Source organism: Bubalus kerabau, chromosome 10 (genome assembly GCF_029407905.1).
Source record: "Bubalus kerabau isolate K-KA32 ecotype Philippines breed swamp buffalo chromosome 10, PCC_UOA_SB_1v2, whole genome shotgun sequence".
In the NCBI taxonomy this organism is placed as follows: domain Eukaryota; kingdom Metazoa; phylum Chordata; class Mammalia; order Artiodactyla; family Bovidae; genus Bubalus; species Bubalus kerabau.
Window position 1 is genome coordinate 59,783,173 of NC_073633.1, and position 15,047 is coordinate 59,798,219.

At 36.8% G+C, this 15,047-nt stretch overlaps 1 protein-coding gene across 2 annotated transcripts in view; it reads left to right on the top strand.

The window, feature by feature from the left end:
- The window catches only part of DNAAF4 (dynein axonemal assembly factor 4), a 69,953-nt gene that overhangs the window by 24,976 nt on the left and 29,930 nt on the right, over window positions 1-15,047 (top strand). For both annotated transcript variants that reach the window (XM_055537888.1, XM_055537889.1), the window contains exon 4: window positions 13,001-13,232. In XM_055537888.1, the coding sequence (XP_055393863.1) occupies window positions 13,001-13,232 (232 nt within the window). The remainder of the gene's footprint in view (window positions 1-13,000; window positions 13,233-15,047) is intronic.

A 15,047-nucleotide genomic window follows, 5' to 3' on the forward strand; every position in this document is an offset into this window, starting at 1 on the left:
TTTACTCCTTATATTTAGATTGTTGTTCCATTTTAAGCTAATTTTTGTATATGGTGTGCAGTATGGGTCCTGTTTCTTTCTTTGGCTGGTGGATATTCAGTTGTTCTAGCACCATTTGTTAAAAAGCCTATTCTTGTCCTCTTTGAAAGGTTTTGGTAACCTTATCAAAAACCTGTCTGTGCATAGATGTGTAGATTTATTTCTGGACTCTCAATTTTATTCCATTGGTCTGTGTGTCTGTCCTTATGTCAGTACCACACTTTCTTTTTTTTAATTAATTAATTTTACTTAATCTGTTTGACTGTCGGGTCTTAGTCGTGGCACGCAGGACCTTTTGCTGCAGCGCCCGACTCTCGGGTCGTGGCACGCAGCGTCAGTAGTTGCGGTGCGTTGGTTTAGTTGCTCCATGCGTGTGGGATCCTAGTTCCCTGACCAGGGATTGAACCCAAGTCCCCTGCATTGCAAGGCAGATTCTTAACCAGTGGACCACCAGGTAAACCCAATACCACACTTTCTTCATTACTGGAGCTTTGTAAATAATATATTTTGAAATTGAGAAATATGAGCCTTCCAGCTTTGTATTTTTGGTTATTCTGGGTCCCTTGTAGTTACTACATTTGAATCTGAAGAAAGACTTCTATTTCAGTTAATATTATACCATATCTATGTGTTTTCTGACAATTTGAAAAGGCCTTTACATGAAATCTTATTTTTATAATTTAAAAAGTATAGAAAATGAATGGGGAGTAAGATTTCTTGTAATTTTCTCTTTTGTTTTTTGTATTTTTATGTTTTTCTAATAATAAACATTTATTTTTCCTAATAAGAAAACATTTATTTTTGAAAACAGAACAATGCTTATCTTCCTGTGATTATTTTTAGACTTTTAATTTCTTTTTGTTCTAACAGGAATTTACTAAAACTCTATGTACATCTACCAATTTCCGAACATATGAAAAATTAACTGTAGCCATTAGCATGGTATCATGAGAAAAAGCAGTATCTTTGACTGTCTTTCTTATATTTACACTTTGTCAAGTCTACTGACTTACTTCCTTTTTGTGTAAGCATATCTCAAATTCACAGAGTCTGTGCAGAAATAAAATGTCAGCAATTATATATATGTCCACTTTTTTGTTTACTGCAGGCTTTTTCATCTTTTCCAGAGGTGTGGTTAAAATCTTTTTTTTTTTTTTTTTTTCATTTCATTTGTCCTGTTGCCCCATGAGCTTAGAGAAAGTCTGTGGTCAGTTTTTCAGACCTGTTACAACTTGAGCGCAGGACAGTTGGTCTTCTTGTGCGCCTTTCCCCGGGTCCCTGAATCTAGACCCTAGTGAGCTTTTTGGAAGTTACTGAAGGTTTGTAAGTAGATAATTTTAGGACAGTAATTTTTTTAATGCTCTATGTATGGAGTCAGTTGCCCATATTTTATAGAGTTACGTTTGAAAACCAGTTGAGTTGTTAGTGGCTAAGTATATGTATTATGGAAAAGAGATGGTTGGTGTAAGGTCATGCATTCATAATACTGATTAGGGTGTTTGTTAGCTTTGAAAAGAACAGAGTGTGGAAGAAGAAATACTTTGGTTTCAGAAAGAAGTTGAAAGAATTTAAGATGTTGATGGTTTCCATCATCTCAACAGCAAGGTCTTTTGAACCAGAAGTAGCTTAGCTCAATAGGACACCTCCAAAAAGAAATTGTTTGCAAAAGTCTGTTATAAGAGATGAATAAAGTTACTATTGAGCAGCAAGGATAAGGTAAAGAGTAGGGTACAGGAGTAAGATATTAACTAATTTCCATTAGTCAAAATCTGGTTTAAAAAACTAAATTTTACTTCTGTTCCTCCATTCTGTCAGTTTTGCTCCTTGAAGCTGAAGGCTAGTTTAATAGAAGCATTTTAGCATATATAACATTAAATATATCAGTACTGTATCTCTGTGTAGTAAACCCGGGTACTGACTTCAGGATGATTTCTTCAACAGTAAGCCAAAGCTGGATCTTGTAAAGATACCAGCAAATCATGATAAGACTGTAAAGTCATATAGTGTAATACCAAAGAATTTCTATCAAGTAATAACTTCTCTTCAAGGAGAGATAGAGCTAACACTTTAGTAAGAGTTTACTTTTATCTTTGTGTGCTTAGTCACTAAGTTGTGTGTGACTCTTTGTGACCCCCTGGACTGGGATTCTCTGTCCATGGGATGTTCCAGGCAAGAATACTAGAGTGGATTGCCATTTCCTCCTCCAGGGGATCTTCCCAACCCAGGGATCAAACTGGCATCTCCTGTGTCTTTTGCATAGGCAGGCAGATTCTTTACCACTGAACCACCTGGGAAGCCATCCTTATCTACACATGGAGTTTCCAAGGCACTTACAAATTCTTATGCTTTGTATGAAAGTCCAGATTTCAGTTTAGTTAAGTAAACTGAAAGGTAGAATCCCTACGTCCAAATTTGCCGGTGAGTTAAATAAGTTCCTCTCAGTTTTACTGAGTTTTGACTTTTCACTTTGTGAATTATTTAGCCTTTGGTTCTTCTTACAGCTCTCACTGATGTCTTCGGGCCACGTTTGGCCTATCTGAAAATCTGCCAAAGGGAAAAGAAAATGTCCTAGTCTGCTTGGGTTGCCATAACAGACCAACAGCAAAAACACAGACTGTGCAGCTTAGGTAACAGAAATTTATTTTTACACTTCTGGAAGCTGGGAAGTTCAATATCTGGCTTCAGGTCAATTCATTTTCTGATGAGACCTCTCTATCTTGCTTGCAGCTGGCTGTGTCCCTACATGATGGACACAGAGAGAGTGTCATTTCTTATAAAGACAATAATCGTAGTGAATCAAGGCTCTACCCTTATCACCTCATTTAATATTAATTTCCTCCTTGTAATTGTAAGCCTTACCTCCAAATATTGCTTCATTGAGTGACTGTTAGGGTTTCAACACACAAATTTGGGGGAACATGATTCAGTTTTTAGGGAAAAGAGAACTGAAGTGAACATCAATTTTATTATGTTTTAGCTTTGACTGAACATATCTCACATGCTAGTAAAGTAATGCTCAAAATTCTCCAAGCCAGGCTTCAGCAGTACATGAACTGTGAACTTCCAGATGTTCAAGCTGGTTTACAAAAGGCAAAGGAACCAGAGATCAAATTGCCAACATCCGCTGGATCATCGAAAAAACAAGAGAGTTCCAGAAAAACATCTATTTCTGCTTTATTGACTATGCCAAAGCCTTTGACTGTGTGGATCCCAATAAACTGTGGAAAATTCTGAAAGATATGGGAATACCAGACCACCTGACATGCCTCTTGAGAAACCTATATGCAGGTCAGGAAGCAACAGTTAAAAATGGACATGGAAGAACAGACTGGTTCCAAATAGGAAAAGGAGTACATCAAGGCTGTGTATTGTCACCCTGCTTATTTAACTTCTATGCAGAGTACATCATGAGAAACGCTGGGCTGGAAGCAGCACAAGCTGGAATCAAGATTGCTGGGAGAAATATGAATAACCTCAGTCAGCTATGCAGATGACACCACCTTTATGGCAGAAAGTGAAGAGGAACTCAAAAGCCTCTTGATGAAAGTGAAAGAGGAGAGTGAAAAAGTTGGCTTAAAGCTCAACATGCAGAAAACGAAGATCATGGCATCTGGTCCTATCACTTCATGGGAAATAGATGGGGAAACAGTGGAAACAGTGGCTGACTTTATTTTTTGGGGCTCCAAAATCACTGCAGATGGTGATTGCAGCCATGAAATTAAAAGATGCTTACTCCTTGGAAGGAGGGTTATGACCAACCTAGATAGCATATTGAAAAGCAGAGATAGTACTTTGCCAACAAAGGTCTGTCTAGTCAAGGTTATGGTTTTCCCAGTAGTCACGTATGGATGTGAGAGTTGGACTGTGAAGAAAGCTGAGTGCTGAAGAATTGATGCTTTTGAAGTGTAGTGTTGGAGAAGACTCTTGAGAGTCCCTTGAACTGCAAGGAGATCCAACCAGTCCATTCTAAAGGAGATCAGTCCTGGGATTTCTTTGGAAGGAATGATGCTAAAGCTGAAACTCCAGTACTTTGGCCACCTCATGCGAAGAGTTGACTTACTGGAAACAACTCTGATGCTGGAGGGACTGGGGGCAGGAAGAGAAGGGGACTACAGGATGAGATGGCTGGATGGCATCATGGACTCAATGGAGGTGAGTTTGTGTGAACTCCGGGAGTTTGTGATGGACAGGGAGGCCTGACGTGCTGCAATTCATGGGGTCGCAAAGAGTTGGACACGACTGAGTGACTGAACTGAATTGAACTTGCTGAAAAAAACGAACAAAAACCATGTAGTTGAACATCAAAAGATTACTGCTTGTCACAAGAAACAGACATCTCAAGTTAATGTTTTTAGTGCTTTTCTCTGTATGGAAAGATGCTTGATAATGTGCTTATTGAAATTATTCCTTTGAAATGCTTGTCAACTGTCTAGGGCCAGTATTCTGCCCCACTGGTGCATCTGCAGTGACTGATGGCTTGATGGTGGACAACATTGTTTATTACCAGAACGACAGTCAATGTTCTTTGTTGACAAAGATAATAAAGCTTAAAGATACTCTTAGGCATTTTTGCATATTTTTTTCCCATTATCGCCCTTTACATTTTAAGCAGTTATTTTAAATTCCATGCCTAATAATTCTTACATCTGTGTTGTATCTGATACTGGTTCTAATTATTGCTTGTTTCTTTGCAATATGCTTTTACTTAACTTTTGGCATGCCTTACAATTTTGTTGTTGTTAGACACTAGTCATATTGTATCAGGTGATAGAAACTAAGGTTAATAGGACTTTAGTGAGTAAATTTGTTTACTGTAACAGATTTGGGGTTTTGTTTAATGTTAGCTGTGTTAGCTGTGCAGGTATAGGTATTAGAGGCTTCAAATTCCTCTAGTGGGTTTTTTTTTTCCAGTTCTCTTTTGAATCTTGGATTTTTGGCTTCTCTATCTACTCATCCTCAGAGAGAGCCTTTGTCATACAGCTCTTTCTTCTGTGATCAAGTGTCATTATCCTGGAACCCTGTTGGTGTGGTAGTAAATTGTAAGGGAGTGGAAATATTCTATCATCTTTCCATCAAATCCTAGTCTTTTCATGGGTCTGTATCTTGGTTGTGTGATCTTTTTACACGTGTTCCTCCAGTGATACAGCTTTTCTCCCCTGGCCCTCATTTTCTTCCTGGCTGCATTGTTCCTGTCTATTTTCCTGAAGCCTGACAGCTAACTGTGTTTTTTTTTTTCTCCCTTCAGGTGGGACAGGAAGTCTGGGGAGGACAGGAGTGGGAGGAATTCCCTTCTCCCAGTGCAGATAAGGGACTTCAGCTTTGACTGGTTGCTTTCTCCTGGAGAGTCGATCTGTTATGGAGAATGCTTTGGGTATTTCTGTATGTCACAATGATTATTTTTTAAAATTCTTTTTGTAAGGATAATTGCTCTACAGTATTGTGTGGCTTCTTCCATACAACAGTGTGAATCAGCCATAAGTACACATATATCCCTTCCATCTTGAACCTCCTCCCACCCCCCATACCATCCCATCCCTTTCGGTTGTCACAGAGTACTGCGTTGAGCTTCCTGTGTTATATGTCAGCTTCCCATTAGCTATCTGTTTCATTAATACGTATGATACGGTATATGTTTTAATGCTCCTCTCTCAATTCGTCCACCCTCTCCTCCCCTCTGCCTCACTGTGTCCAAAATCTCTCTCTGTGTTTGCATCTCTGTTCCTGCCCTGCAGATAGGTTCATTGGTACCATTTTTCCAGATTCCATATATATGCATTAATATGTGGTATTTGTTTTCCTCTTTCTGACTTACTTCACTCTGTATAGCAGGCTCTCAATGATTATTCTTCTCTACCTTCTTCCAGAGTTCTTATTCAGATCTTAGTCATGGTAATCTAGTGGGGTTTCTGATGTTAAAGCTCATAAAAATATGGGGTCACCCTCTAAGACTGTGGCTCCCCAGAGTTTCTCACTGCCGTGCTGGGCCACACTCAGACTCCAGCATTTTGTCAAAGTTACTGTTTAAGTGTTTTTGCCAGCTTATAGCTCCAGTTGCTTCTGGAAAATACAAGCAGATCTTTGTGTCTTTCTGGATACACTTGTGTCTCTGGGTTTCAGAGTAGCAGTTTTCTCTGTGACTTACTTCTCTGATGGGTCCAAAAAGCTTTGTTTTTAGTGTATCCATCTTTTTCTGTTATAAGGATAGGAATAACAACTTTTTAGCATGTCAGAATGGAAGCTGGAGCTCCTTTGTTGACCTTTTAGCTTTATATATATATGTGTGTGTATGTGTGTGTATGTATACATACTCTATATAAATATAATTTTTATGATATGGATATAAATTTTAGGTTATTCAAGTTTTTAATGGTTGCCATATGCACCTTTAGCTTATCACAATCTATGATCTACTTCAGTTTAACACTGACTCAGTTCCAGTAAGTTTGCTTTATACTGCTTCATTTGGTCTGTTTATTTTAGGCTATTATTGCCATTCATGAATAGGTATATGTATATGGATTTTATAAATAAACAATATGTGTTATAATTTTACTTTAAAAATTATTTTTTTTTAAATCTCAAGTTTTCAAAGAAAGAGAAGAAAAGCAATCAAATACTGTGTTTTAAAAAATTTTAATGGATAAAACATAAATAACATAAAATTTACCATTTTAACCATTTATATAGTTCAGTCACATTACATACATTCACATTGTTTTGCACCATCACCAACCATCCATTTCCAGAACTTTTTTTATTTTCCCAAAGTGAAACTCTGTACCCATTAAATAATAACTTCCCATTCCCCATTTCCCTAAGCCCCTAGCAAGCAGCTGTTTATTTTGTCTCTGTGAATTTGACTCCTGTAGGTGTCTCATGTAAGTGGAATCATACTATATTTGTCCTTTTGTGCCTGGCTTATTTCACTTAGCATAATGTCCTCAGAGTTCACCTACTTTTTAGCGTGTATCAGAATTTTCTTCCTTTTTAATTCTGAAAAATGTTCTGTTAGTATGTATATACCACATTTTGTTTATCCATTTGAATTGTCTTTTATACTTACCCATATATTTACCATTTCCCATATTCTTCATTCCCACTTACAGATCTGAGTTAGTGTTTAGCATCATTTCCTTTCAGCCTGAAGAATCTTCTTTAGTACATCTTATTGGGCAGGTCTGTGACAAATAGTTTCTCTCAGTTTTCATATATCTTGGAATGTGCTTATTTCATCTTCATTTATGAAGAATGGTTTTGCAGGATCTAGAACTTGCAGTTTTAATTTCTGTCTGTCTGTGCTTTGAACAAGTCTTTTGCTGCTTTCTGTCCTCCATTGTTTCTAATGAAGATTCAGCCTTTAATTGTATTATTATTCCTCTGTACATGATGAGTCCTTTTTTTTGTCTCTGCTTTAAAGATTTTCCAGTTTTTGTTTGGTCTTTGTGTTAATTTAGTAGTTTGACTAAGCTTTATCTAGGTGTATCTCTTTGTATTTATTTTACTCTTGGTTGAAATTCTCTGAAAAGTGTAATGTTCTCATCAGATTTGAGAAGCTTTTGGTAGTTATTTCTTGATGTATTTTTAGTTGGAAACTACACATTTTAGTGGTTGGTAATTTAGTCATTAAGTTGTGTCCAACTGTTGCTACCCCATGGACTGTAGCCCACCAGGCTCCTCTGTCCATGGGATTTCCCAGGCAAGAATGCTGGAGTGGGTTGCCATTTTCTTCTCCAGGGGATCTTCCCAACCCAGGGATCAAACAGAGGTCTCCTGCATTGCAGGCAATCTCTTGCATTGCAGGTGGATTCTTTACGGACAGAGACACCAGGAAAGACATTTTCGTAGATTATAATAATTCTGAGTTCTAAAAAATTATTTATTGATTGATAGTTGTTTAGTTTTTTTTTTAATTTTATTTTATTTTTAAACTTTACATAATTGTATTAGTTTTGCCAAATATCAAAATGAATCCGCCACAGGTACACATGTGTTCCCCATCCTGAACCCTCCTCCCTCCCTCCCTCCCCACTCCATCCCTCTGGGTCGTCCCAGTGCACTAGCCCCAAGCATCCAGTATCGTGCATCGAACCTGGACTGGCAACTCGTTTCATACATGATATTTTACATGTTTCAATGCCATTCTCCCAAATCTTCCCACCCTTAGTTGTTTAGTTTTTAATAACTTGCCTGGACTTTAACTGTGGAGTCACACTAGACTCACTTGTGGTAAACAACTGCTGATGTTTCTGCTGAGTTTTCTCATTCTTATTTTTAATTTCTTATGTTTTTTTCCTTAAGTGTCTCCCCTGTGTCTGCATAGCTACTTGTTAGCTAATGACTTGGGCACAGGTGGTAAATACCTTCAGCCTGAAAGGTTTCTACCCCTATGCTGACTGGTCTGTATGTGGATTTGGGAATACATTCAAAGTTAGAGCAAGTTCTCAAGTATCCCTTGGTTTTGTTTTATGCCAGGCTTCCTCACGTATCCCCCAGTAATGCATCACTTTCTATTTAACCAGGGGTGTATGGTGAGTTTATTACAGACCTTCCATGGCTCTCTAATTTACATGCTCGCTCTTTTAATTTTCTGACTAGTCAAGCACTTACCCTAACCAGGACTTCAACCTCAGACCTCAGCTGCAAATTTTCCCTTTTCATTCCCAACCAAATTTACTACTTTTCTCCACCAAAGCCACAGGTTTTCACTACCCCACCCTGAAGTGAGTCCACTGTTTTTGCTAACAAAGCTGCCGGGTTTTGTTGTTGTTGTTGTTAGTTTCATGTTAGTGAAAATGTTGGTCTTGTCATCCTGGCTGGAGTGAGTGGTTGGAAGAAACCTTAGACAGAAGGGCAGAGCCTCTCACAGCTTTTAACTTGTGACATTAGCAGTTTCTCTGGAATCAACACTTATCAATTTGCAGGCTACCTTTGGTTAATTCCCACTGCCATGAATTGATTATTTTTGATAAATTTGTCTAGTTTTATACTTAATCTTTATGGATGAAAATTGCCAACCTCTTCATTCTTCCATAAAACCTGCATGTTTACTGCTGTGGATGAATTTCACATTTACTTATTACCAAAATTCCTAAGAATGCTGTTGGTATTTTGATTAGATTTAAATTGACTTATAAATTAATTTGCAGAATATCAACATATTTAAGGCATTGAGGTTTTCTTCCAGGAATGTGGCATTTATCTCTCTTTATTCAGACTTACATTTTATATTCCTCAGCAAAATTATTTAGCTTACATATAGGGCTGGCTCATATTTTGTTAAGCTTATTCGTAGCATTATAAAAGCTTTTCTGGCAATTACTAATGAAATGACCTTTTTTTTTTGTATTTACTGATTGTTGCCAGTTTGTAGGAAAGTTAGTTTTTATGAGTTTGTGTAAGTTGATCCTGTATGTGATTGCCTCTTTGAATCTTTTCATTCTGATGTGCTGTGCTTAGTCACTCAGTCGTGTCTGACTCTTTGTGACCCCATGAACTGTAGCCTGCCAGGCTCCTTCGTCCATGGGGACTCTCCAGGCAAGAATACTGGAGTGGGTTGCCATGCCCTCCTCCAGGGGATCTTCCCAACCCAGGGATTGAACCCAGGTCTCCTGCATTGCAGGCAGATTCTTTACTGTTTGAGTCATCAGGGAAGCCCAAGAATACTGACTGGAGTGGGTAGCCTGTCCCTTCTCCAGGGGATCTTCCCGACCCAGGAATTGAACTGGGGTGTCCTGCATTGCAGATGGTTTCTTTACCAGCTGAGCTACCAGGGAAGCCCTTTCATTCTAATAGTTTGTCAATTTATTATTTGTATTCTTTTAGGTAGCATATGATATTATTTGCAAATAATGATGGTTCTATCTCTGTATAGTCTATGTTTATAGTTCTTAAAGTTTTTAATTTTAAAAATATATTTATTGTAAAAATTCTGTAGTGTAGGTTATGCCCTCCAGGAAAATAGTAAAACAGTAGTCATATTGGCCTTAGGGACTTTACTGGAAATATTTCTAATGCTTCATCGTGAAGTATGATATTGTGTAACTCCTTTTATTGATCTAAAAAATATTTTTTTCAGTATAAACTAGTATATTGGCATGTACTGAGATCATATTATTTTTTTCTTTTGAGTGCCTAATATCATAAATAAGAAGCACCATATTTGATCAAGATGTATTATAATTTTAATATTTTCCTTGATTCATATTCCTAGATTTTATTATTTTTGCATTTTAATTCATAAATGAGATTGGTTTATAAAGAACATCGCCTTGATAAACCAGAGATTCATTCCAGATTGAAATAATTATAGGCTTCCCTTTCTTCAGGAATTTGGATTAGAAGCTGCTCATTATTCAGTTACTTACATTTGCTGTCTATATTAAACTCATATCCCAGACTGTATGGCATCCTTTTTTGAGCAGTACAAGGGACCTAAAATCCAGTTCTTCATGTAAGGTGATTATTTTTCTAGCTTTCTGAATTTTTCTGTTACCACACATTCCTCCTTTAAATGGTATGTTCCTCTGATTGCATTTTGTATAAAGTAAGACCATCAAGGATTATTTAATGTTTGTCAGTCTCTGTTTCTTTGCTGTATGGAGTCTCCCTTTTCTCTTTATCATAATCATAAGGTATTACCTTCTTCATGTTTTTCTTTTCATTCCAGTTCATTCTGTGACCTGTTCTTTGATGCCTTTTGTAATTATTCTTCTTCCTCATTAATCCCTGAAGACTACTTTTATGTTTGTGATACAGCCTATTATACATTATATACACATATGTATTTATAGTACATATACATGTGTGGCTACCCACACACTTATTTCCCTTAACCACATCTTGGCATAATAGAACTTTCTTGTTACTTTTGGTTGTAAGAACAGTCTTATTTTTGGTAATTGAGACTTAGTTTGTGCATTTATAACACTTTTAAAAATTTATTCTGCTTAACAGGGATTATGAGGGGTGAAGGTGTTCTGACTCTTCAGATACTTTTTCCTCCTTCCATGTGTTGGAGCAGAGAGGAAGGAGGGGGGAAAAGGCAAATATATTATTAAATGAGGGGAAGTTGTCATCATCCTTTAGGTTGTGGCTACCTATAGCTAATACTGACTGTTCATCATGACCTGTTGTGAGGCCTTTAAATGCTGGTTCATTGCCCTGTGCAGATTTCTCCTGGTCCAACCTGTTGACAGCTCCCTGCAGCTCTCTGAACCTAGGACATGTAGTAGTTAGCATCTTGTGTGCTTGGTTTAGGTCTTAGAAGCAATTCTAGGATTACAAGAAACTTTTGTTAGTAATCTATGAAATTTATTTTAATGTCAGTGTTTCACAGTTTAATAGGAAAAAAAAGTAGTCTCTAGAGGAGGGTATTAACTCATGCAAATATTTCTTTGGTACTTCACAGTTTTCATACTTGTAGTTTTAATTCCATATCCTAAAATAATTCAGCCTCTTATAAATTTCTTCCCAGCATGTCATTCTAGAGTTGTGTCAGATGTCCTATTTAAATGTAAATTAATTTAAATTTATATTAATGAAACCTAAATAAAATGAACAGTTCAGTCCCTCAGTCACGCTAGCTACATTTTCAGTGCTTCATTGGCCACAAGTGGCTAGTAGTACAGAACATTACTACCTCTGATAAAAGTTCTGTTAGACACTGCTTCTCTAGAGGATAGAGGTGAGAAATACTTGTTACCATAGGAAAGTTAGAAAAGTGGAGTTAACCATATATACTAACCAGTTACTCTGTTACACAGATTTTTTTTTTCTTGACCATATGAAGTTTGTGAAAGGGAGAAAAGTTGGCACACAACTGAGCAATGTATTGCTTTCAGATTCATCTGATATTTAGTTTTTCATGTGGAAATTTCAAATAACTTTACTGCAAACAAAGCTGGGAGAAGGCAATGGCACCCCACTCCAGTTCTCTTGCCTGGACAGTCCCATGGATGGAGGAGCCTGGTGGGCTGCAATCCATGGGGTCACTAAGAGTCGGACACGACTGAGCGACTTCACTTTCACTTCTCACTTTCATGCATTGGAGAAGGAAATGGCAACCCACTCCAGTGTTCTTGCCTGGAGAATCCCAGGGACGGGGAAGCCTGGTGGGCTGCCGTCTATGGGGTTGCACAGAGTCAGACACGACTGAAGTGACTTAGCAGCAGCAGCAGCAAACATAGTTGACAGCAGGGTTCAAAGTTCAAACATTTCCACCCACCAGAGACTAACTCCCTAGTTCCTGCTTTCTGTATCCCTTCTTATTATGTCCTCATTCCTCAGATGAAGGTCAGTGCAACTTCAGTCCTAAGACAGGAAAGACTGGCATTTTTGAAAGCCAAATGTTTGCGTATACATATTTGTGTATATGGAAGGGTTTTGAGACAAGTGACTTAACTTTCAGAATAACAAATTTTTCTTCTTTTTTTTTTAACCAAACTCTTACATATCATCTAATTGAATGTGTGCCTATATTTTACATACAAGTAAACTGAGGCTAGGGAAAGTTACTGCCCAAGAACATGTCAATGTGTGTGTGTTAGTCACTCACTCATGTCCGACCCTGTGACCACATGAATTGTAGCCTGCCAGACTCCTCTGCCCATGGAATTCTACAGGCAGGAATACTAGAGTGGGTTGCCATTCTCTTCTCCAGGGGATCTGCCTGACCCAGGGCTCAAACCTGGGTCTCCTGTGTTGCAGGCAGATTCTTTACCATCTGAGCTACCAGGGAAGCCTGAAACTAAGGTATGTGTTCAGTGACACCCAGATTGTTGAGCATTCTACTAAATCATTTGCCTTTCCTATTTTAATTGTTTATGCATTGCTAACTATTGCTGCAGTTTTAATGACAAGTGTTTAGAGGTGAAAGTAACTAATTATTGTAATGAATTTTTTATTTTTTTAAAATGTTGCTTTTTATATGTTTTAAAGGATTTGGTAATTTTAATTTTTACAGATTGAAGAAGAAAAGAGGAAAAAAATAGAAGATATGAAAGAAAATGAACGGATAAAAGCAACTAAAGAATTGGAAGCCTGGAAAGAATGTCAAAGGAAAGCTGAAGAACTTAAAATAATTCAGAGAGAAGAAAAATTATATCATCAAGAAAAGCAAATGGAAGAAGAGAGAAAAAAATTAAAACATAAATGTCTTACTGGGAATTCAGCATCTAAAAATCTTGCTACAAAAGGTACGGTGATTAACAGTTTCTGGGAAAGTGAGTCATGTTAGTGAAGTATATATGTCATTGTGTGTGTGTGTGTGTGACAGAGAGAATCTGTCCACAGTATTAGGTCATTATTTTAGTATATGATGTACTACAATACAGAGAATAAGGTGAAAGACTTATTTCTTCCAGAAAGTAATTACGTTTTCATAATAAAATGAGCAAAGATTCAATATTGTTTTTACTCACATGCTTTCTTTAGACTTTTAGGCAAGTATTATCAATTATGTGTTTAACTCAGGTACAGTAAGACTGGGAGTGAATTAGCAGTACCAGGAACATTCATTTCTTTCTTTAGAGATAAGAAACTAGGAATTTCATTAAAAGGTCTTTTATTCATGTAACTCAGGAAAGCAAGTACTAATAAGCAGATTTAGTTGTAAACAGATAAGAACTCTGCTGGCTTTTGATTCTGGTATTTTCAAAAATAAGTGAGAGGACATTTTTCTTTATTGAAAACTAAGTTTGTTTTTATCTGATATTAGAATATTAAACTTTGTTTTGGGCTTATTTATATTTACTAAATGGAACATTTTGTAGTAAAATCTTACACAAGAGTAACTTCATATTTCTTGGGTGATTACTGTATGTCAGGTAATTTTATTGATTGTATCACTGTTTTCTCACAATAGCACTTGGAGTAAGTGCTGTTATTATTTTTTGTTTTATTTTGTTATTCTTATTTTAAAGGAAAAACATGTTTTGAAAGGATAAACAGCTACCCAGTAAGCAAACCTGTAGGATTTGAACTCAGATCTGTCTGAGTCTGAAACCTGTGTTCTTTTCAAAGGCTATAGGTCTTTACTACTATAACAGTGAGATCTAGCATGTTAAAAAGTCATTTATAGTGACTATTAAGCAATAGCCATTATTAAATTTATATATTTTTCATGGTTTAATATTGACATGCCAGTTAACTACTATGCTATCTCCTTTAATGCCATTTCAGCAAAATATTGATACAGCTAGAGAATTTGAAAACATTTCCTTCCAAATTTAAAATACTGCTAGACAAATTGATTGTTTTTAAATACTGTTGGAACACAAACATACTTTTATTGGTATGAGATATCCTGAAGGTGCTTAGAAAAAATTCATCCATGGATATAAGGGAAATTAAACATGGTAGAGGGAAAAAATACATGTCATCTTTTTTTTTAACTCTAGAAGTCTCCCCCCCCCCCCACCCCTTATTTCAGTTGTGTCATTACAGATGCCTGACAAATGTGGTTACTTTCTTCCATCTTGTTCATACATTTAACAGATATTTATTTACGGCATGTCTCCTCTGTGCTGAAAGTTATGGAATATACATTTATGACTAAACATGTGGCCAGTGCCTTCAAGGAACATATACTGTTATAGATACAAATATCTTCAGTTAGCTGGGATTTTACATAACTGCTTTAAAAAAATTCACAAATATCTCATTGGTCAATAAAGTTAGACCTCTTGAAGCGGGAAACTTGGCCGCTCCTAAAAAGTCTAATACTACTGTTTCAATGTCACTGTTAACTAAAAATGCTCATTTGATAGCATTTTTAACTATAGGAAGCATATTTTGGACAAGCTACTTTTGTAGTATATATAGAATACAGATGGCGTGGCAGGTACTGCAGCTTGCCTACTCACTGTGCACTCTCCTTTTCACTGATAGAATCATGACTTGGGGGTGGGGAACAGAAGAAATGTGTCCAGCTAAAAAAAGTTAATTCTGGGAAATTTGACTATTGGTTGGATATTTGAAGAAATCAATGAATAATTACATTTTTTAATTTA